The sequence below is a fragment of the Caretta caretta genome, chromosome 1 (genome assembly GCF_965140235.1).
Source record: "Caretta caretta isolate rCarCar2 chromosome 1, rCarCar1.hap1, whole genome shotgun sequence".
NCBI classification, from domain to species: Eukaryota; Metazoa; Chordata; order Testudines; family Cheloniidae; genus Caretta; species Caretta caretta.
The window spans coordinates 238,115,481-238,137,869 of record NC_134206.1 but is presented as its reverse complement, the minus strand read 5'-3'; the positions used below and the strand labels follow the sequence as shown (position 1 = coordinate 238,137,869).

Sequence of the window (22,389 nt, the reverse complement as noted above, 5' to 3'; positions counted from 1 at the left end):
ATATGTCTTCCCAGAATCAGGGTCACAGGGTAGTAAAAAGAAAAAGTACTGATTCATGATGTGATCCAAGGTAAACATTAATATGATAACAAGATTTATCCTGCAAGTTGAAAAAGTGGCTGGCAGTGGGAATAATGCCCAAAGCTGTAGGGGATTCCTTTTTTCCACCCAAAGCACAATAGTTTTAAGACACACAAATCAGGCTTAAGCAGCTTATGATATATAAACCTGTTGAAGTTGCGGTGTGAGTGTCATTTAAGAATATCATGAATCCAACAAACCTGCATTCTTCTCGGCTGCAAACAGATTGGTTATGTCAGCTCTTGGAACAGAGCCACTATATTGCCCGGGGAAATTAAACTTCTCAGTGAGGATTGAGAACCTGCTTGAGTAAAAACATGAACATGCCTACTCAGTGCTGAAGAAAACCATAAAATTTTTACCCTATGAAAAAGATATTGTCTATGATACAAATATAAACAGTACAAGGAACGACAAGGCCAAAATTTTAGATTATAGGTATTCTAAGATAAAGGCGCAAGTGACTTCCCTCTCAAAAAATGCAGAAGACACATCATATCCAGCTTTTAGTTATCAAATTACCTGACCCTAAAGTTCAGTATTGATTTCAGATTCTTCTCAGTTTTCTTTAGTTTGCTTTTAATGTAAATAAATGTTGGCAGTTTTCCAGTAGTGTTATTTCCTGTAACATTTTCAAATCTTTGCCTGTGGTATGTACAGGAGAGTATAATTTTCCATATTCGAGAGAGACACATTTTGTGCATAGGGGATATATTAATACAAATAACATTTAAAATGACAATAAAAATAAAATCAAACTATAAAGATAAGCATTGATCTCAGTATCTTAAGTAAGAAATGTGCCATCATAATACAGCTTGGTAAGTTATTGAGGCTTGGACCCGAAACCTGCAATGAATTCTGTACATGTAGATCCCTGTGTGCACGTGGAGCTCATTGCACAATAGCAATTTATAAGAAAGGTGGGAGAACACTGTCTCTTGATGGGAGGGCAAGGGCTATGCTGACAGGGAAGGTGCAGACAGCAGTATCTGGCAGGCGGTTAGTGTTTTGAGATCCTGGTATCAGCAAAATTGAATATTGTCCAGGTTACCACTCTTGAACTTTTATCATTTTTACAATGGGCATTGATGAGCTACAGCTCAATCAGAAATTGACTCATTATGGATTTAAAGGGTAAATTATGTTATAATTGTGTGTATGGGCATGTATGTTTCCTGTTTTTCTTTTTTCTTGAACAGATTAATATACAGTAGGAAAAAGTTTCTCAATACAAATGAAAAAGCCCACTCAATTTTGCCCATAATTTTGGTGCCTTTGGAAGTCTTAGACCATAAATATCAAAATGCTACTTCCTTATTATTTAATAATTCATTACTATTTTGCTATTAGTTGCAAATAACCATGTCTTAAAATATTGACTGGATTCAAGAAAACATACTGCAAAAGTCAACCATGTATGATTTCTTCTAAATTACTTCAGGGCCCAATTCTACAGCCTTTATACATGTTAAATAGCATTTAGCCACACAAATATTTCCACTGATTTCAGTGGAAATTGCAGGTGCTCAGCACCTCTGAAAATCAGGCCACACACTAAACTGTTGTTTGCAAGCTACATGATGGTTGCTTTATTGAGGAATATGCCAGTTCAGGAGTACTGCTAATGTCATCATTAATAGTACCAAATATACACAAAGAGTGATGCAGGATCAAGTCTGTCACCAAGTTTGGAAAACAGAGGAACATGACGATAACCTGTAAATGTAATAACAGTAAATTAATTTATTGAATACAAAAGTAGAATTGATGGTGGGTTAAGTGATGAAACAGAAGTGGCTGTATTTAGTGTACAAATGAAGCATAATTTATAGTTATCTAAATAAACCCTTTAATTAAAGTAAACCAAAATGATCCATAGAGGAACACCCATTACTACAGTAGTTCTCTAACATTTCTAGCATTTTAATTCTCCTAGCATTCAGTGGTGATAAACACAGATAATGTTAGTATAGCGTCGAAGCCTCCACTGATACATAAGTTGTGATTTACACTATCCTGCAGACTTCTGCTACAGGACTGGCAAGGATTTAGAAAGGATACTCTTGGTATCCAGAAGTCTATGCTGTACATATTGCGTTTAGGACACCTCCTGTTGATTAACCGGTGAAGGAAGAGTGACAATGTTCTTGTAAAAGAAACTATGCTGCAATGGTAGTGAGCTAACAAAAGAGAGGTGGGAGGCAGAAGAAGGTTTCCTACCTTCCCTGGCCACTTAAACCCTTGGGCTTTTGGGCAATCTGGAAATTTCTACAAAGAATGTTGTTTGACAACCCTGTCTAAGCTCCAATGTTTATTTGACTGCATTTTCTATACACAAAGCAAATTTAGAACTGGTTTCTTGCAGTTTCGCAGAATAATATGTACATTCAAACAGAAGAGAGAGAGAGACAAAGAAATAGGTGTGCAGATTTAGCTAGTAGAATGGTAAGTATTCTGTAATAACAATGTCTGTTTTGCTCATATCTCCTTTTTTCCCAGCCCATGAAAAGAATCAATAAACATCTTTATAACTTACTACCCAGGAGGAAGAAAGTGGGGGGAGGAGAGGAGAGCTGTTAGGACTGATATAAAAGCAACAAGTAGCCCACTACCAGCTCAGTGTTTTTCAGCCTTACACATTCCAGGTAACATTTTTAAGAGTGCCTAAGTCACAATTTCAAAAGTCCTATGATTTAGGGCTTGTCTACACTGCTGCTTATGTCAATGTAACTTATGTTGCTCAGGGGTGTGAAAAGCCCCCCACTCTGAATGATGCAAGATACATTGACTTAAAGCAGTATCCACACCATGCTATGTCTATGGGAGAGGTGGAATAATTATGCTGACAGGAAAGCACTCTCCCATTGGCATAGCGTGTCTTCACCAGACGCACTACAACAGCACAGCTGCATAGGTGCAGCTGTGCCAAAGTAGTTCGGTAGTGTAGACTAGCCCTTAGACTCAGAAGTGCCTAAGTCACTTTTGAAAATGGATCCTCGGTTCTTGAGTAACTAAAGCACTTTTACCGCTTTCTCTCTTTTCCAAAAAGAGGGCTGAGATCACCTGATAATCTTGAGATATGAATTGTCCCTAACTTCAGAACTTACTCTCAAAGCTCAAGCTTATCCTTCAGAGAGAACTGCAAGGCTTATTGTTTTGGCCAAGTTTAATGGTGATGTAAAGCACGGTCTTTTCTGTTTTGTTCACTTTTCTGTTTATGTTGATTTTTTCCCAGATGTCATGGAACTGGGCAGGCTCCACATGTAAACGAATAAAGTTAATGAGCATATTGAATTGCCTACTTTTGCCCTGAACTCTGTCTGCTACCAAGAAAATGACTCTATGTTCTTCATGTTTAAAGCTATGCTGACATTTTATCTGTTCCAGTAGAAGGATTTCTGGCAACTAGAAGTTCTCTGTGAGGTTTTTATAGCCACGGAAAGTTTAAATCCCGTAAACAATTATATCTGTTCGGCTAGGAGACTGTATTAAGCTGGGTTCTCAAAGGCCCTATAGCTCCTTCCTATGTTCCTCAAAGATCATTTAACAAGAGGGATTACTGCATCTTCAAGAGAGTATTGAGACACTGGAGGATGACATCTGTAGGGAAGCGAAGGGCAGTAGGTGAATCTATACACCTTTATTCACCAGTACAAGTTGGTTCTGTGTGCTTGTCAGAAGTTATTTTGAAAATCAAATACAGTAAGCAGCCAGTTTAGAGTAAGCCACCCTCCTCCTGGCATAGTGGCGTCTACATCAGCTATTCATTTGAATTCTGTTCATCGGATAGGAATCAAGGAGAGGTACTAGTAAAACAAGGGGAAATTATCAGTTATTACGCTTTTTTTATTTCCCCCATTTTATTTCCATCTTTGTGCATTGTCAAAAAATTGCAGAAAGAGCTCACTTGATTCTTTATCTTTATTGCCTACCTCTCTTTTGTTTTTTCAGGTTCTGGACTGAATAAAACATGGGCAATCTGGTGCCTTTATACTGGTCTTGACTGACTGTTTTTTTCACCCTCTTGCTTCCTAACAGCTGGAGCTATAATACTCTCTGAATGGATTCTGTTTACAATGTGAGTGGAGTAATACTGCAATAAATACAGCTACCAATAAGTAATATTTCCTTCAGTACTGTAGGTTGGCAGTCACATAGAATCTAATCATCATAGCTAACAATGACCCAAAAATGTGATGAATGCCACTCTGCATCTGTTGCACCTATTACAAAGTTTATGGTGTGTAATAAACCTAAAGAGAACAACAGGCTAATAGTAAAAGCTTATGCTTTTGTAGATTTTTACTCGGTGGTATGTAGTTTGCTTTTGGAGGAAGTACTACCTTTATTCATGCACAGCAGTGGTAAAGTGTATTGGCCCAGGAACTCATTTGCAGCTAGCGATATCTGATCTTCCACAACGAAGCGTACTAATGCCAGTTCTGGAACTTGAACATTAAAAGTAAAAGTTGCATTCCACCTAGGGCACAAAGCTGGGGTGGGGGTGCAGAGAGAGAGAGAGAGAGAAAACAATTGTAATACAAACAGCATTCTGAACAAACACATCAATGGATTGAAAAATAATGAGAACTCCTTTCCTGGTAATTAATTTATGAGCTATGCTTTCTACAAGTGAGGACAGTGCAGCACCTCCTTTTGTGCCTGACTCTGTGCCCGTTTAACTCAGTAACAAAACTCCTACTGACTGCACTAGTGCAGGCTCAGAACTTTTATGTGGATTTAGGAGTAAAGATGACCAAAAAGTAGTTCTCATTTTTTGCACTCTTCAGTCAGCATAGATAAGCCCCTCTCTACAAGTGGAGTGAGCTTTAAACATGACAGAACTAGGCACTTTATAAACATTTGTCATGCATTACCTACACACTGAGTAATTCAAACCACAAGACTGAGCAACTCTTTTTGAAGAGAACAAAAAGGGATTATGACTGATGCAGAGGTTGTGGTCAAATAAAATTTGTTATAGACCTGGAAATCTCAAGATTGTGCCAGCATGCCTCTTTTACTGCTTTGGGATTGAGGCAGATGCAAGATAAACTAAGGTAGAAAGCAGATAAACAGGAGCATAGAATGAGGACCGCCTTGTTTATAGGGAGAAACAGAAATTAAAGTGGTCATTTACCCCACCATTCTTACATATGGTTACTAAGAAAGCTGCCTTCTAAAAAAAAAGAGGTAAAGGGAAATGAAATGCAGAGGTTCAAAAGAAAGGGGACCACAGAGAACCTTTAGACTGAGACACCAAGGGAGAGGACCTGCAATGACACAGGTAGGAGAATGCTTGAAGAAAATGAGAAATTATTTCCCCCAAAATGGCACTTGGACCCTCAAGCAGTTAAGGGAATGGCTCTTACTGAAACCTTCCTAAGTTAAGGATGGAATGGATTGATGATTCTTTCACATAAATGCCTTTATCCATCCACTAATCAGTAAAGACCACCAATACCTCGTAGTATGTGATGAAGGTTCTTTTCTTAATGGAGGAGGGAAGGACTTTCTTGACCACCTAGGAAATTCCATGCTTCCTTAACATGATATTCTGCTCAAGCTGACCGAGGCTTAGATAAAGAAATTGTCTTTGTGACAGAATATCTTTTATGAAAGAAAAAAGAATTTTTCACTCTCTGAATGGTCTCCGCTTATCATGATACCATGGTCTACTGAGCCAGGCCAGAGCAATGAGCATGACTATCACTGATCTTGACTTATTTTCTTTGGTATCATACACAACAGTGGAAGAGGAGGCAAGGTGTCTGAAAAACTGAAGTGCTAGGGGTAATAAAAAGGAAACACTAATTCATATATGTCCTGGGTCTCCTGTGGATTCATTTTGGCTCCCCCACTTAATCCTTCAAACTTTTTCATCTGCATCAGAACACATGCACACAAACACAGACATGCTGTAGAGACAGGCCAGGATGGAAGATGGTCAATGGAGTTGCGCTGATCTACACCAATTGATGAATTGTCCCAAGAAAACCAGGGTGATCCTGCCAAGGTGACCTGAATCTGATCTGATATTTCACCACAGATGGTGAAGGTGGACTTTTGGTCTTTCCTTTTCTTATCCTTTGACACAGGTTTGCTCACTTTGTCTTCTCAGTTGAAAGAGGTGGTTGGTATGAAAGAGAAATCAACTAAGGTTGATGGAAAAACAAACCAGAAATGTCAGAGGCTGTCTTTGCTACCTCTCTGTAATGAGCCAGAAAGATTTTTCACAGGAGTGGGGAGAAAGGGAGGGAAAGAGGAGAGAAAGAAGTGTACTGGCTGAAGGGTAAAAAATGGTAAAATCATGTCCTGTAATTCAGCTTCTCTGAAGAGATAATTTGACTGGGTTCCTACTCTGAAGAGCCACATGCCTTCAGAGTGTTGATTCGTATGCTGAAAGGGGGGATATCCTATAAGCAGTAGCATGCTGCTTTACCCATGAGACATTGAGGCATTGATCTTTACCTGGCTTAAAGCCTTCTGAGTTTCAGCAATCTAATTCTATGGGGAACATCTGTGTCAAAAGACTACCGTACTAAAACTTTGTCTTGCATGGTTCAAGGCTTTAAGGAGCCATTCTGATTACCTCTTAAAACAACAATGCATTGAAGCTACTCACTTCACTCTAGAGTCGAAAGAATCAGTGGCTCCCAGAAAAAAGTTCTTCACTGATATTCAACACAGAGCATACCACAATAGATTAAGAAGAGTAGATAAGGTCCAGCTTTGTTAGAACGTTCTGCACCAACATCACATATTAATGTGCTTTAACATCCCAGTGTTATGGTGCATGAAGAATGGATGCTGCTTCTAACAAAGGACCTGTAGTAAACGAACAAACCCTGGTTTTCAGGTCTACCTTGATGGCACCTGCCTTGTGCTGATCAACAAGGACCATTTCTGCACCAAGACAAGGTTGCATAAGCTTTGCCAGATGATGTCTGCAGCACACTGACACTGGGTTTTGTGGTGACACTCCTTGCTGATCCGACCCCTATTGAGCTCCCAAGCGTTGCTGTGATATGCACCAAGGAACTGATAGGCACTGGCCTCTGAATATAGAGTCTGAATTGCCAGGTTGGTCATCTAATGCAGTCCTGTACCAGTGCTGCTTACCTTGATTCAATGCCTGCCTGCATTGAGGAACTACTCTCATGGGTTGAGGTGGTCCCTCCATGTCAGGTCAGGTTGAGGCACAATGGTGAGAGAGGGCAAGGGAAGCTGCCCATGTTTTACCTGTTGTATATGTAAACAAATGCTTTCAGTCTCTATGACGGACAATCCATCATTTTTCATACAAGCATGATGGTAACAAAGAACGTTTTTTTTTAAAAAATGAAAAAAATCTAGTTTCAAATTCTTCAGCTTTAGTTTACTGTCTTCAGACTAATCTTGTTGGAACACAGCTTGTTATGCGGTTGTTTTTGTTGATCAGTCTTTACACCTAGTGCCCACTTTTGCTATTAATCTATGCAGCACAGCTTTTTGCTATGGAGTAAATTACTGGAGAAACACCTTCTATCTGATATTAAGTTATTCTGTGTGAAACAGTATTGAAATCATGTACAGTGAAAAGACTATGTTCTACTTACCATTGCTTTTTATGACACAAGTCTGTTGTTTTACTTGATCTTCTGGCACACCATGAATTTCTATCTGGACTAAAGGATCAGCTTTATTGGTCCTGGAGAGGTTACTAGGTGGTAACTGATAACCACTAATAAGCTGCATAAATGAAAACGATACATAAGACCTCACTTGGGCTTGAAAATGTAATTTATTATAGCAATTTTAACATTAAACTGTACATTCAACAATTGCTCAGTGCAGTCTAGCATATAAAGTTGAAGCTACATAAGAAACTTTTCCAAAGAGTATATACCAACTGAAATGTAATTGAGACTACCGTGCTTCAAACGTAATTCTATCTCCGGCTAATGTGATTCTCAGTTTAATTATCTTAAAACCTTTGCAGCTAAATAATAATTTTGGAAAAGAACATGCTTCTGTCTCTTGGTTTTTACCAGAGTATGACCACTTTAAGGAGATTTTATTCAATCACTAGCTACAGAAAGTTGCTGTTTAATTAACGAAGGAAGGCCCATGTGAATTCCCTCTTGTGGGTTTCCCACTTCCTGTCATCAAATTCATGGAACCACTACCCAGGATGTGTCCATTGGGGCTGCACAAGTGTCCCCTAGTGACATCAGCCTCTAAGGGAGAGTAGCCCCTAACCACTTCAGTTCCTTCGCCTCTGCAATGAAGTGTTAGTAACCTCTGTGTGTTTTGTCTGCTTTGAGACACCAGGTCCCTACTGTTCATTATAGACTCATAGACTTTAAAGCCAGAAGTGACCATCACGATCATCAAGTCTGAACTCCTGCATATCACAGGCTACAGAATCTCACTCACCAACCCCTGTAATAGACCCATAACCTCTGGCTGAGTTGTTGGAGTCCTCAAATAATGATTTAAAGACTTCAAGTTACAGAGAATCCACCATTTATTCTAGTTCAAATCAGAAAATGACTCGTGCTCCATGCTTCAGAGGCAGGGCCGGCTCTACCATTGTTGCCGCGCCGAATTGCCGCCGCCGCCGATTTACCGCCACGGATGGCTGAAGAGAGAGGCTGCCACCGCGGAAACACCCTAACGGCACACGGACTGCTGCCCCTTGCGGATTGCCGCCCCATAACCTGCTTGGAACGCTGGTGCCTGGAGCCGGCCCTGTTCAGAGGACTGAAAAAAGAATCCCAGGGCCTCTGCCTGTCTGACCTGGGGGAACCATCCTTCCCAACCACAAATATGGCAATCAGACCTTGAGCATATGGGTGAGACCCACCAGCCAGACACCTGGGAAAGACTTTGCTGTAGAAATTCAGAACCCTCCCCATCTAGCATCTCATATCCAGCCACTGGAGATATTTGCTAATAGCAGTCACAGATGAGCCATATACTATTGTAGGCAACCTCATCATAACATCCCATCCATAAACTTATCCAGTTCAGTCTTGAAACAACTTAGGGTTTTTTACCCCCACTACTCCTCTTGTAAGGCTGTTCCAGAACTTCACTCCTCTGGTGGTTAGAAACCTTTCTCTAATTTCAAGCCTAATCTTGTTGATGGTGATTGTAATCTTGTAATCTTGCCACTGGCCTCGGTAGCCCCCAGCAGCTGGTGCCACTAGTCCTTGCCCAAGCTAAGATTTAGTCAAGGGTATTTATAGTACAAATCATGGACAGGTCATGGACTGTGAATTTTTGTTTATTGGCCATGACCTATACATGACTTGTACTAAAAATACCCATGACTTAATTGAAGCCTTAATAATAAGCACCATTTTAAACATTAGCTTGAAGCTTCTGATAATTTCACTGTAGACTTGAGGAGAGTAGAAATGTACACTTGAGAGAAAAATACATGATATGCTACAGAAAATGGTGTCCCTAAAATGTCCCTTAAAATAAAGAGGCATTATCGTTCATGTTGTTGTCCCTTATTTCTATCCAGCAAAGGTGGTCACCCTACTTTCCAGCTCCAGAGGACTAGCCTGACCAACTTCATTTGATTATTCTAAGTTCAGGAGCTCTGAACCAGGGCCCTAAGGTAAAGCCCTTATGAACTTTGTTAAGACTGCTCCTTCCCTCATGTGCCATGATCAGCTGAACTGGCATCAGAGGATCCATGTTCCCTACAAGGCAAGTTATGGAAGGGACACCAGGAAAACAAGGAATGCAGGGAGTTAGGGTGGAAGCAACTCAGCCACATGGACAGAGCAATGCGCAGGGTTTAGCAAAGTTCCACCTGTTCAAATTAACCTGCGTTCAGCTTCACTCTTGGCTAATGAAACACTTGAGAAACACCTTCTTAAAGGGGACATCGTTTCTTTAGTTGTTTTGCCTTCCCCTTGCTTGTGTCCTGTACAAATAGCAAACTAGTTTCCCCCATTCATGAGCCTGGTAATTAATTCATTCTCTTCTTTATTGTGAACTGTTTTCTCTTTGACGCTTGTCTCTGAATTTTCTTTCTCTAACCACCATCTCTCCTGTCCTTCCATGTTGCCTGATCCCCCTCCCTTTAACATCATTACTCTTATGTTCTGAGGCCTCCATTCCATCAGTCCCTGAAATGTCATTGCTGCCTTGGCCTTCCCGCTACCTAGCCTGCACATTCTTCAACTCTGTTAACCTAAAATTCTGCTCGCACACTCTCTCTCTCTTCTGTACACAATCACTTCATTTTTGTTACTAATCCTAATTAACCCCTAAACCACAAGCTGGGTTTTCTCCTCATCTCTTACAGCTCTATATAAATAATGAATAATATAATTGATGTATATGCATGAGAGCTTGAAAACATTAAATCACGTCCATCATGTAATCCGTGTGCTCACTATTAGGGTAGTATGATGTGCTGAACAAGGCACACACATTGTGTAATCCTTATACAATCCCTATTTAATTAATGTCTTATTCCTGCAATTTATTTCACTGACAGCAATGAAACAATAATTATACATTAATTCTATGCTAATTAAATAGCATTTAAATAAGTGGTATACAGTATGATCAGCAATAACATTTCATTGTGAAACTAGTTTTCTAATGATAGAGAATTTGGAACTTTTCTTTTTGGAGATGAAAAGGAGAATTTTTTTTTTTTAAATAAGATCCATTGTAAGGGCTTTTTAAAACTAAACCAGGGTTTGTATGACAGTAAAGCACAGAGGATGCCATCCAAATTTTTACAATTCTGTCTTTTACCAAATTAATTATATCATAGTATATATGCTATGCCTAATATTTAATGAAGAAAAATGACAAATTAGAGCTTATAGAGCTTGATCCTGCTCCCATTGTGACCGTACACGTTTTCCTTTACCAGATATAACACGGACAATCATGTAACTGAGATTAACCACGTTTGCTCTTTTACTTCACCAGTTTTTAGCTCAGTATAAGTTTATAAATTATAGTTGAAGGAAGACCCAGACTCCTTAATATAAATGTAGACAATGTTGGCCGCATATTGTCTATTTGTAGCGGTTGGCAGCGGACCAAACCCTTCAGGTTACTCCAGAGAATCTGAACAGCCTAGCAAAATTCTCCATCTCACTCCTAAGGTTTAGGCCTGCCACTTGGCTTTCCATTTTGTGTCTTCAGAGGGGTTGCTGGTCTGCCTATCTTCTCTCAGGTCTCCAGGAGATGCCAGGGTGGTCACTTCCCAATTCTACCACCATGATCGTCAGATGTGGCACCCAGTATAAGCCAGTTTTACCCCACCCAAGCCATAGAAAGTCATCTGGATTTTGGGGTTGGGACAAAAAGCATTCATCATAGGGTATAAAGATTAGGAATACACCGTGCTGTCAGGTACCACACAACTGAGCTGAATGCAGAAAAACCTCATTATCTTTACTGTATAAAATATGCCAAAAGATGATGAGGTTTTCCTGCAATCAGCCAGTAAGAAAACTTCAGGGGTTTCCCAAGTAACTGTGCACTAAGGATTATAGGGCTCCTCATATTTGGTATGGGCCCCTCCTATATCAGAAAGGACATAGTAGTGGACTGTCCCACACTGGACAGCTGCCATAAAACCCTGCTTGAGGGAGTGCCTAAAAAATATGAGGCAGTCCATTGCCCTCCCCCGCCCCCATGCAATGATTAGAACAAAATGCAACGTGATGGGACGAGAAGGGTTGGGGAAGGGGGCAGAGAGGGAAACCCTGTGTAGAGAGAGTGGAAGGTTATGAGGGTCATGCAAGTAATGATACCCACCCAAATTCCAGTTGAGTTCTGTGCAAATCTTTTTTTATATCCTTAGTGTCTAACAACAGCACTGTATACGAAAGATGTAAGCATAGTTTTACCCTGTTGCAGCTCATACATCTCATAAGCTAATTAGATATCTACCTCAGTACAAGCCATATTTATATTTTTAGACACCATTTTGTACAAGTTACTTGTTTCCTCAAACATCAAGGGAAAGGAGTGTCTTTAAGCAAAATGATGTGAAATGAAACTAAGAAACCATACAAGCAATACTGAATATACTATGTTGGCACAATGATATCAAGGCACTTTATAGTTCTAAGTTATCCAACCAGCTTAAGGCACAATGAGCTTTTGAAGAAAAAGAAAAGGTACCAGTAATAAATACTTATGAGAGGCAGTTAATATAGTTCAGCTAATTCAACGAGAGATATTTCCATAAATTATAAATGAGATTGTCAATAAACCACTCTTACCCTTATTGAAAGAGTTATTGGATTATGGTTTCCTGTTACATTATATGGATTAAACTGTGTAGCAGAATCTCTCATGAATTCTGGTTTTAGAAGATAGCCACAACCACCGTTGTCCATAAATTTTCCATTTTGCAGTTCCATCTGTAGTCCAGGTGTCTGGAAATTTAAGGCCACTGTAAGAAAAATAATGTCATCTGAATACTGCAGATGACAACGCTTCAGAATTAACCTAACACTAGTTGTAGTTTAAACAGATATGAAAATGAAATAATAATAGACTGTCACCTGCAGGATGCCATTGTCTTCACATGCAGGGCGCTGCTGTCTTTTCACTAAGGCTCTGTTCTGCACTGAAAGGCCTGTGAGCCAGTGGCAGCTCCCATGGACCCTAAGTGCAGCTCACTAAGTTCCCTCTAAGCTGCATGGCCGCACGGCCGTGCAGCAGGCTATAAATAGCTGTGCAGCAGCTCTAAAGGGCCATGCAGCGGGGACCTGGAGAGGAGAGAGGTAGGGGGTGGGCGGGAACTCGGGAAGGGAGCAAGTTGGGGCTTGCAGGGCTGCTGTGGGCCTCTCCCCCGGCTCTGGAGCTCCCTGCTGCTGGAGGGGAGAGAGGGCCCCTTCCCCTGGAGCTCCATGTTGCCTGCCAGCAGGTGGGAGAGAGAGGTCCCTTCCCCAGAGCTAGCTGCTGCTGGCAGGGAGAGGGCTGGGGGGGACTCCTCTGGCCCCAGTCCTGGGGCAGCCTGCCTGCAACCCCAAACGCCTCATCTCCGGCCCCAACCCAGAGCCTGCACCCCTAGCCAGAGCCCTCACACCCCCACACCCCGCATCCCAACCCTCTGCCGCAGCCTTAAGTCCCCTCCTGCACCCTGAACCCCTCGTCCCTGGCCCCACCCTGCAGCCCTCACCCCCGCACCCCAACCCTCTGCCCCAGTCTTGAGCCCCTGGGCTTTATGCATCCGATGAAGTGAGCTGTAGCTCACGAAAGCTTATCCTCAAATAAATTGGTTAGCCTCTAAGGTGCCACAAGTACTCCTTTTCTTTTTGTGAATACAGACTAACACGGCTGCTACTCTGAAAACTGACCAACGAATATTTGGACTGCCTTACTGGGATTGCAATGACAGATTCCAAATACACCTCTACCCCGATATAACGCACATTCGGATATAAAGCGGTAAAGCAGCGCTCGGGGCAGACGGGGCTGCGCGCTTCAGCGCATCAGCGTGTCTGTCTCCAACACGCTGCTCTGAGCGGCATGTTAAGGGTGCTGGGCTGGGGGGCGAGGGGTTGGATAAGGGGCAGAGGGTCTCGGGGGGCGATCAGGGGCAGGGCTCCCCCTCCCCCCAGGGTCATGGAGGCAGGAGCTGTGGGGGGGCACTTTTGGAGGCCCCACAGGCCCAGAGTGGCCCAGGTGATTAGCGGGGGGCCGGGAGCAGCCCGCTCCGCTTCCCTCGCCCCAGTCCCAGCCGTGTCGCTCAGGGGAGGGGGCTTGGGGCAAGTTCTCTGCTATTGCACTGTATACTGTTCTTTCCAGAAACTTTACAAATGCAACCCTTGGGAAACACTTCAGCATGTTTTTTTCTAACTTCTGCACAGCATCTCTAAATGGACCCTGGCTCAGTGAAGTTCTACTGTGGAAAGGGAAGAGGCAGGTTACTGTGAGCTAACACATGGCACTTGCACTGATTTAATCAAAAATGGGTGTCACTTTTGGCAAGATGGCCGGAAAGACCAAGAAGTTTCAAGTTTAATTAAAAATGTTCATTGCAAACATGTTTATGTATGGTGAGAAATGATTGTGTACACTTTTTAATTGCTATGTGACCCAAATACTTCCTCAGCGCTTAAGATGCTGATTTTTATCAGTTCACACCTGTCCAATTTTCCTTTTCCCAGCAGCTCAGAACATTTTCTGTTTGCTGCAGCTGCAATGTGGAAATAAAACAGCGCACTTCTTAGCAAGATATTATAATTCATGAGATAAAGCCAACACTGCACTAGAGCCACTTAACAAAATTTTCTCCGTTCCAGCATCTTGGAGTTTCTTGTTCACATTCATCATGGAAAATTCACACGGAACTAATATGACATGTATTAAACAGCATGATGATAAAAAGGTATTTACTCGTTGTCCTGGCAGGTAAAAAAATGAGGCCTTTAAGTACTACAAGTCACTGCTAATAATTCAGGAAGAGAGCCTTATTCTGTGTTCCATGAGATGCTCCTGAGGACATTCTGCGCCAAAATTAAAAATTCTATGCACAATATTTTGCAAAATTCTGCAAATTTTATTTGTCAATAAATAAATGCAGAGGCTCCAGCATGGCAGTGGGGAGCACAGGCCTCTGGCTGCACGAAAGTGGAAGATCACCCTGCAGCCCCCCAGACACAGTCTCAGAGATGAGGCTGCACCCAACCCTGACACAGCACAAGGCCTGGGCCTGCCCCAGAAACACCCTGGGGCCCTGCCCCTCTGTATCGGGTGCACTAGGTGTGGGGCAGGATCTAGATGTGGAGGAGCTCAGTGTGGGGGGATCCAGGTGTGGAGGTGAGAGGATTCTTTGTGGGACAATCTGGGTGCAGGCAGCTCAGTGCAGGGTGTAGGTGTGGGGGGATTTGGATGCACAGAGGCTCGTTGGGAGGGTTCCAGATGTAGGGGCAATCAGACTCTGCAGAGGCTTCTAGGTGAAGGTTGTTGGAGCTCAGCAGAGGGGTTTGGGTGTGGGGGGTTTCAGCAGGGGGGCTCAGGGTGCTGGTGGGGTGGGGGTCTGGCTGCAGCTAGTTGGCAGTCTGTGGTGTGGGGGTCTGGATGTGGGGACTCAGGGTGGTGCAGGGGGTGGGGCATCAGGGTGGGGGTTTTAGTGCAGGGAGTTCAGTAGAGGGTGGTCTGGGTGCAGGGGGGCTCCAGATGCAGGGATTGAGGTTCAGTGGGGTGGGGTTTGGGTATGGAGGACTATGGGGGTTCTGGATATACTGGGTGAGGCTTGGCAGGAATGTCTGGGTATGGGAGGTCCAGATGCACAGGGGTTGGGTGGATGGGGGAGCAGCTCCCCATACAGTGACCCCCTCCCCCCACAGCTGAGGAGTGATGGGGGCAGGAAGCAGGAGAGGATGCTGAGCTTCCTGCAGTGGGGGGAGGTTCTGGGAATGGGGCTGACACAGCACCAGGAACTCCTTGCAGGGGAAGAGGAAGTCCCATCCTCTCCTGCCTCTAGGCCAGCCAGGACTAGCAGCTGATCCCGGCTCAGTTAGGAGCTACTGGCTCGGGGGTCCCCAGCCCCACGGTGATCTACCTCTAGACGGCTGCTCTCGATGTCTGAAATGTTGTACCTGTGCTACTAGTGAGTGGGGCATGACTGCTCTTGCAGCTTTTCTTTGCTTCCCTGTCAGAAAGCAATTTTTCTGTGGGGAAGCAAAGAAATCTGACATGAATTCAAATTCCCCTAGGAGTAATGAGAGAATACAATCTACTAAATCAATATGTAGCAAATTTCAAAATTCTTTGTTTCAAGGAGAAAATGCAAGAAGTTTGGATCCTTCTTCCTTACAAAAACTTCTTCACCATTTAACCAATTCACTTTTTATTTCTGTAGTGATATTTATAAAGCATCCAATTGTTTGTGATTCATACTGCAAGAACCCTGGAGTTCATTTAATCCTTTCATGTGAGATTCAGATTTTACAAGCAAGATGCCAGTACAAGCAATGAATGCACTGGAACTTTTACTACCAAGGAGTTATAACATAAAGTAGGTCAGCATGTCTTTTGCGATGGTATAGTTTAAAGTGTGCAGCTGAAGTGAATCAAGACAAAAACAAAACAGAGATGGCTTCAAATAGCAGTGAAAAAATTGTATATGTTTTTGTAACTTCTGCATGATGAAATAAACTGCATGATTGTACATAATGAGACTGCTGCTAACTTTGCCAAACTTCAGAAGCTGCTAAACAGAAAAACCTGATTTAACAAGCATAACAAGCAATGGGGAATATTTGATGGTGTCTTGTATTAGGTAACACGCTACTGTGGTACAAACATAGAGCAATACTATTGTGACTTACTACACCAGAACATCAGCACTGTATTTTGACTTAATTTTTTGCCTCAAATTGGAAATTAAAAATGGACTGAGGATAAGATTCTTAATTTAGCCATTAAAGTCAATATGGCTACACACGTGTAACAGAGATAAGATTTCAGTTGAAGATTTTTGTTTTACTATATACGCATATGCTCAGCTTTTATTTCCTAAGAATTCAGTGAAAATATCAGCAACATGACTGGCCAACTTGGCCTGTCCTGGCATGTCTGTTATTCGATTGTGCCTGTCTGTGAACAGTTGCTGAAAAATTCCCATTCTGACTGACTGGATTAACGAAAGAATACAAGTTTCTATTGTCATCCCGGGTTCTTAACTTTCTTTTCTAAATGGACCATAACAAGACAGATGCCCCTGCAATACTGAAATGAAACCAACAGTTGTCAAGGGGAGCAAGAACAGATGAATTTGATTCCACTCCCTTTCTCTAATCCTCTGTTGAACCAAATTTGTGCAGTCACCTTCATGCAGGTCTGGTTACCTTTGTACTTGAGAACTGATTACACTATTGCAGCAACACTGAAGCCCTACAGGAAACGGTGCAAAAGATTCTGGGGCACATCTGAGGAGGGCAGGATGTGAAAGGAAGACTGTGGCATCAAAATATGAAAAGGATTGAGAAAACTTGCCTTAAGCTAATGTTTTCAAGTAGTTACATGTAATTGACATCAAGATCTGCTCATGGAATAGCAGCAAGATATGAACATTACTAAGTCAGTCTTCTCCCCTTGGTACACACTTTAAACATTTGTAGACCATTAGTATGCTCCCTCTCAAGTCAGTCCCTCCAGCCTCCCAATCATTTTCATTACTCTTTTCTGAACTTTCTTCAGATCATCAACATCTTTGTAGATAAGTACGGAAAAGGCATGAATCTCCCTAAGACTTGAGAACACAGAGACTTCAAGGTCCACTGAGTTTGTTTCATGTGGAGATATACCATGGATATTAAAAAACTATATTGCAGCCATCAGGCCTTGTAATGGGGTATACAAACCCCACACAAGTGGAGACGGGGTTAAGCAGCTGCTTTGGACCCAGGCAGCTCCACCTGCAAAGCACTCATGGCTTGGAGGAAGAGCTCAGAAGGAAAGCAGTTCAGCTCAGGAAGGCAACAGAGAGTGGAGGTGACCTGACCTGCATTCTGAACCCCTCAGAAGGAGCTCCAACTATCTGACATGTGGCTGTAATAAAGTTGCCAAACTCAAAGGGAAGAGACTTGTGAGTCTCAGAAGGTCTGAGACTTTATCTTTGATTCCAGGGATTTAATGCCTTTACTTTACTTGTTGAGAAAGAGGGATCTGGTAGGGAGTGATTGGGGGAGGCAGCAGTATAGCACTTTGGTGGTACAGGACATAGCTGCTTATACTGGGCCCTGGATTGGAACCTGGCAGACAGGGTGAGCCTGGATTCCCCTACCAACACATAGGGGGTGCCAAAGGCAGAAGCTGACCCCCAAAACAAAGAGTCTAAGGAAAAGAAGCATCTGAGGACAGAAGGGTTAAGACGCTGAAACCTGAAGCCAGGGGAAGACCTGGAGCCCCTGCACCTAGTCCAGAGGGCTGCCCCATTGCTGGACTTTTTATATACCCCAAAAGGGGATGGCATAAAACATGTGGTCCTGGCTAGAGGACTGAATCATGGAAGGGGCAGACCATCTCAGGACCAGAGTGGCTGCCAACAGGGAAGTGCCGGGAAAGAATAGAACCTGCCACACCCTGCTCAACCATGGGGTGGCCACTGTGGTGAGTGATCCCCTTCACAGGCCCTACGTCAACATCATCCTTGCAGATACCTGCCAGCTCTGGCAAATCCTAACATGACCTGAATCCTAACTAGAGTTCAATTAAGAGAAGGCTTTGAATTAAGTCATGTCTGTCAGGACTCCAGTGTATTCCAATTGTCTTTTCAGCTAAATCTGTGACTTTGAATAGTTTATCAGGGACCTAGCACACCAAAGGTGGCATAATATATCCATGGATTCCTTCCAGCATGCTGCCTATGATCAGCCAGTTGTCCATCTGTATAGTTATGAGATAACTCCCACTAAGCACTTTGTGAATACATGTGGCAGCAGCTCCAGCCCAAAGTAAATACAAAGAATTTGTAGCAGTGTTCATATACGACAAATCTGAAATACATCATGTGCTTAAGAAGTCTATCCCATACTACAGGTGTTTTGCGTGGTTCATAGCCCATTGCTGTAATCTAGAACAGTGGTTTTCAATGTCTTTTCATTTGCAGAGCCCTAAAAAATTTCAAATGGCGGTATGGACCCCTTTAGAAATTCAACCTGTGGTCCATGGACCCCTACTGTAGAAGTCTTTGACTGAAAACTGACTGAACAGCATTTAACTATAAATGTTGCACGTGCTCGGCATGGGATTTGACACAGCATGAGAAAGGGCACTAAACTGTGGGTTTCTATGGTAAGAACAGCACTTCTGGGTTTTGACCTGTAGGTGGGGATATTCACATACTTTTCTTGATCAGAAAAACAGAATACCTTTTCTGGGATCTAAAACTTTATTTTCATAGTCACCTTTTTGTGGACTCCTTAGATGTAGTCTGCAGACTCTTAGGGGTTCGTGGACCACATATTGAAAACCACTGGTCTAGAAGTATTATGATAGGGTATATGTAGATATGCAATTTTGAATTTTCTTTTTACCATATAAAATTTTAGGTCTTAGATGTCAGGGAATTGGGCAGTACCTAGATTAAAAACCTATGTCCTCTTTTGCTCAGTGTCTTGATGAGCTTCTTTGCCAGGAGAGATTGAACTTTGTGCAATCTCACTTCCTGATTTTGCTGAGCTTGAAGGTGGAACTTTGAAAGCATTTCTCTGTAATGTGCTTTGTAGCCCCGCCAAATTGACTATTTATTTTGGCTGTTTCTAAAGCCTTGGGGATTTTTACTGTTGTGTGGCTTTGAACCTCTGACATATGCTGGAAAGGAACCCAAACATGCTCAGTCTGGGACTATCTCTACAGTAGGACATTTTAGGAAAAGATTCCCATTGGCGCTACCATGCTACCACCAGAGAGTTTGAGTGGAGGAAAGACTCCAGCAGCTTCCAGTGTTTTTACTACTATGTCAATTAAACTTGTTCCTTAGCTCTCCCATTCAGCACCAAAAGCCCCTTGGCATTGGCACCCACACCAAAGCCACAGAGGAGTTTGCTTCAGATGGACTCATTATTGACTCAGAGAATGATATCAGCACAGAATCCTTCACATTGGCCACTGAAGTGGATTACGAGATTAAAGCTGGTCTTTTCTGAGTCTGCATAGAATCAGAAGACTGAATCTCAGGCAGCTCAGAGGATTTCACCTTCAAGACTTCCGTAAAACAAAGCCTGAAAGCTGTACTGGTTTTCCCTGGCAGTCTGGGATGTCCAGAACTTTATACACCAAACACTAGCTAGGGGATTGGCCTTCCCCCTAAGAGGACAAAGCAGTGAGTTACAGTGTCTGGATCTAGAAAAATAGAGACTGCACTGTAACCTAAGGCTGGGTCCACCATATCACCAGCACCAAGCCAAAGTCAATCCAGCAACTAACTCCATAACTATGAAGAAAGTTCAAAAACTAACTTGAAAACTAAGAAAATTACTCAAAGATGACACCCTTAACTAACACTAAAATTCTAAAGTAATGATTTACGAAGGGATTTTTAGAGAAAAAGTGAGATTTCTGAAAACCAAACTGAGCTCTGGGGTTTCTTGGTTCACAGGCAGCTGTGGTTGGAAGGCAATCAGGGGTGCTGTATGTCTATGAACATTTGGTCTGCAAGACACTCATATGGCACACAGTGGGCACTGCTTCTAGAAAGTTCCAGTGGTCCCGCATCACCAGCGTGCATCCTATTGGTGGCAATCAACGGAGGCCACCCTGAATAAGAGTAGCTTAGTATATGATTTTTTTGTTGTAATAAATATACAGGATAAATAATCCAGCTAAACAAATATTTCCATTAGGATCTTTACGTTGGCCTTTTCTGAAAAAACTTCCTGTGATTTTTAGCTTTAACACGGTTGTTTGCTTTTGGCTTTTTTTGTATTGCTATACATAATGGCAAAGGGGAAGACTCCAGCTATAAAAATGAGAGTTTGGTGACCTCCAATGAAAGTAGAGCACCTAAGTGTCTTTTGAACCTTTAAAATCCCTCCCAAAGATGCATCCGATGAAGTGAGCTGTAGAGCACGAAAGCTTATGCTCAGATAAATTTGTTAGTCTCTAAGATGCCACAAGTCCTCCTTTTCTTTTTGCAGATACAGACTAACACAGCTGCTATTCTGAAACCAAGCAATATCTTGAGTCTCCTAGATCTTAATATGTATGGATAAATTTCTTAGTTTGTTGGTTTATTATAAGCATATGAAAATATATTTAAACAAAGCTTACTGAAGCTGCTGTGATCATGGTGCACTGTGGTACAGTTCTGTTCCCAAAAGACTGCCATCTGGAAGAATTGCTCCCAGACGTTAAGGCATATAAAATGGGTAAGGTTGGACCTAAGAGATGTCAGGACAAGTTCATGGGTAGTAAAAAACATTATTTTTTATTAAAAGTTTTTAGTGGATAGTAAGTATACAATTATGTGTCAGGAACTCAGATGGCTCCAGGCATTGTCACCAGGCAACCTGAGTAGCTGGGGTGGGCCCGGTAAATGTTCACTAAGTGATTGTGCTCCCTGATTGGACAGGAAAGCTTGTAGATCATCATTTAGCCTTGTATTATCCATAGCAGCACAGCGGCACTCAATGCATTCTGTGCCGGCAGCTGCAACAGACATGCTTCCTGTACCAATCCTTGCTCTAATTTGCTCCTGTTCCCACTCCAATCCTAGTCTCTACCTCCCTTTGGACACCCCACTCCTGACTCCTGGCTCTGACCTCCAGCCTGACTCCTGACCACAATTCCCATTCTGTCCTGATTCCTGGCTCTGACCATCGACCTGTCTTCTAACCACAATGCCGGTTCCGCCATCCGCCATCCTCCACTCCAACCACTAGGCCTGACTCCTGTTTTAACCACAAGGTTGCACCGCCTACACCCTGGAGTGTTACATTATTCAATCAATCCAAAGAAGAGGGGAGGCGACTATCCCCTAAAAAAGGAAGAAATTGAAGGTAGGAAAGGAGAAGAGAAGTAAGAAAGAAAGAAGTGGACAGGTCATCTACAAGGTGTTGGAGAACAAAAAGCATTTGAAGTGGTAAAATGACAGAGAGTTTTACAGTGTATAACAATGGAGCATTGATTATACATCTCAAGAAAAACAAATATAGGTCTGATCTAGGGCTGTCAAGCAATTAAAAAAATAATTGTGATTAATTGCGTGATTAATCACACTGTTAAACAATAATAGAATACCATTTATTTAAATATTTTTGAATGTTTTCTACATTTTCAAATATGTTGATTTCAATTACAACACAGAATACAAAGTATATAGTGCTCACTTTATATTTATGTTTGATTACAAGTATTTGCACTGTAAAAAAACAAAAGAAATAGTATTTTTCAGTTCACCTAATACAAATACTGTAGTGCAATCTCTTTATCATGAAAGTTGAACTTACAAATGTAGACTTACGTATAAAAAAAATTGCATTCAAAAATAAAACAATGTAAATTTTTAGAGCCTGTAAGTCCACTCAGTCCTACTTCTTGTTAGACCAATAGCTCAGACAAACAAGTTTGTTTATATTTGCAGGAGATAATGCTGCCCATTTCTTGTTTACAATGTCACCTGAAAGTGAGAACAGGCATTCACATGGCACTGTTGTAACCCGCGTCTCGAGATTTTTAGGTGCCAGATGCACTAAAGATTCATATGTCCCTTCATGCTTCAACCACCATTCCAGGGGACGTGGGTCCATGCTGATTACGGGTTCTGCTCGATAACAATCCAAAGCTGTGCAGTCCAGTGCATGTTCATTTTCA

General features: G+C 42.2%; 1 protein-coding gene across 1 annotated transcript in view; it reads right to left on the bottom strand.

Annotated features, from left to right (window-relative positions):
• Positions 1–1,675: 1,675 nt before the first annotated feature.
• PLCZ1 (phospholipase C zeta 1) overlaps positions 1,676–22,389 on the bottom strand; it is a 121,434-nt gene continuing 100,720 nt past the window's right edge. The window contains exons 10-13 of the mRNA XM_048844374.2: positions 12,342–12,514; positions 7,683–7,815; positions 4,428–4,577; positions 1,676–1,800 (exon numbers count right to left, since the gene is read on the bottom strand). Coding sequence (XP_048700331.2) covers positions 1,718–1,800; positions 4,428–4,577; positions 7,683–7,815; positions 12,342–12,514 — 539 coding nt within the window. The 3' untranslated portion in view covers positions 1,676–1,717. The remainder of the gene's footprint in view (positions 1,801–4,427; positions 4,578–7,682; positions 7,816–12,341; positions 12,515–22,389) is intronic.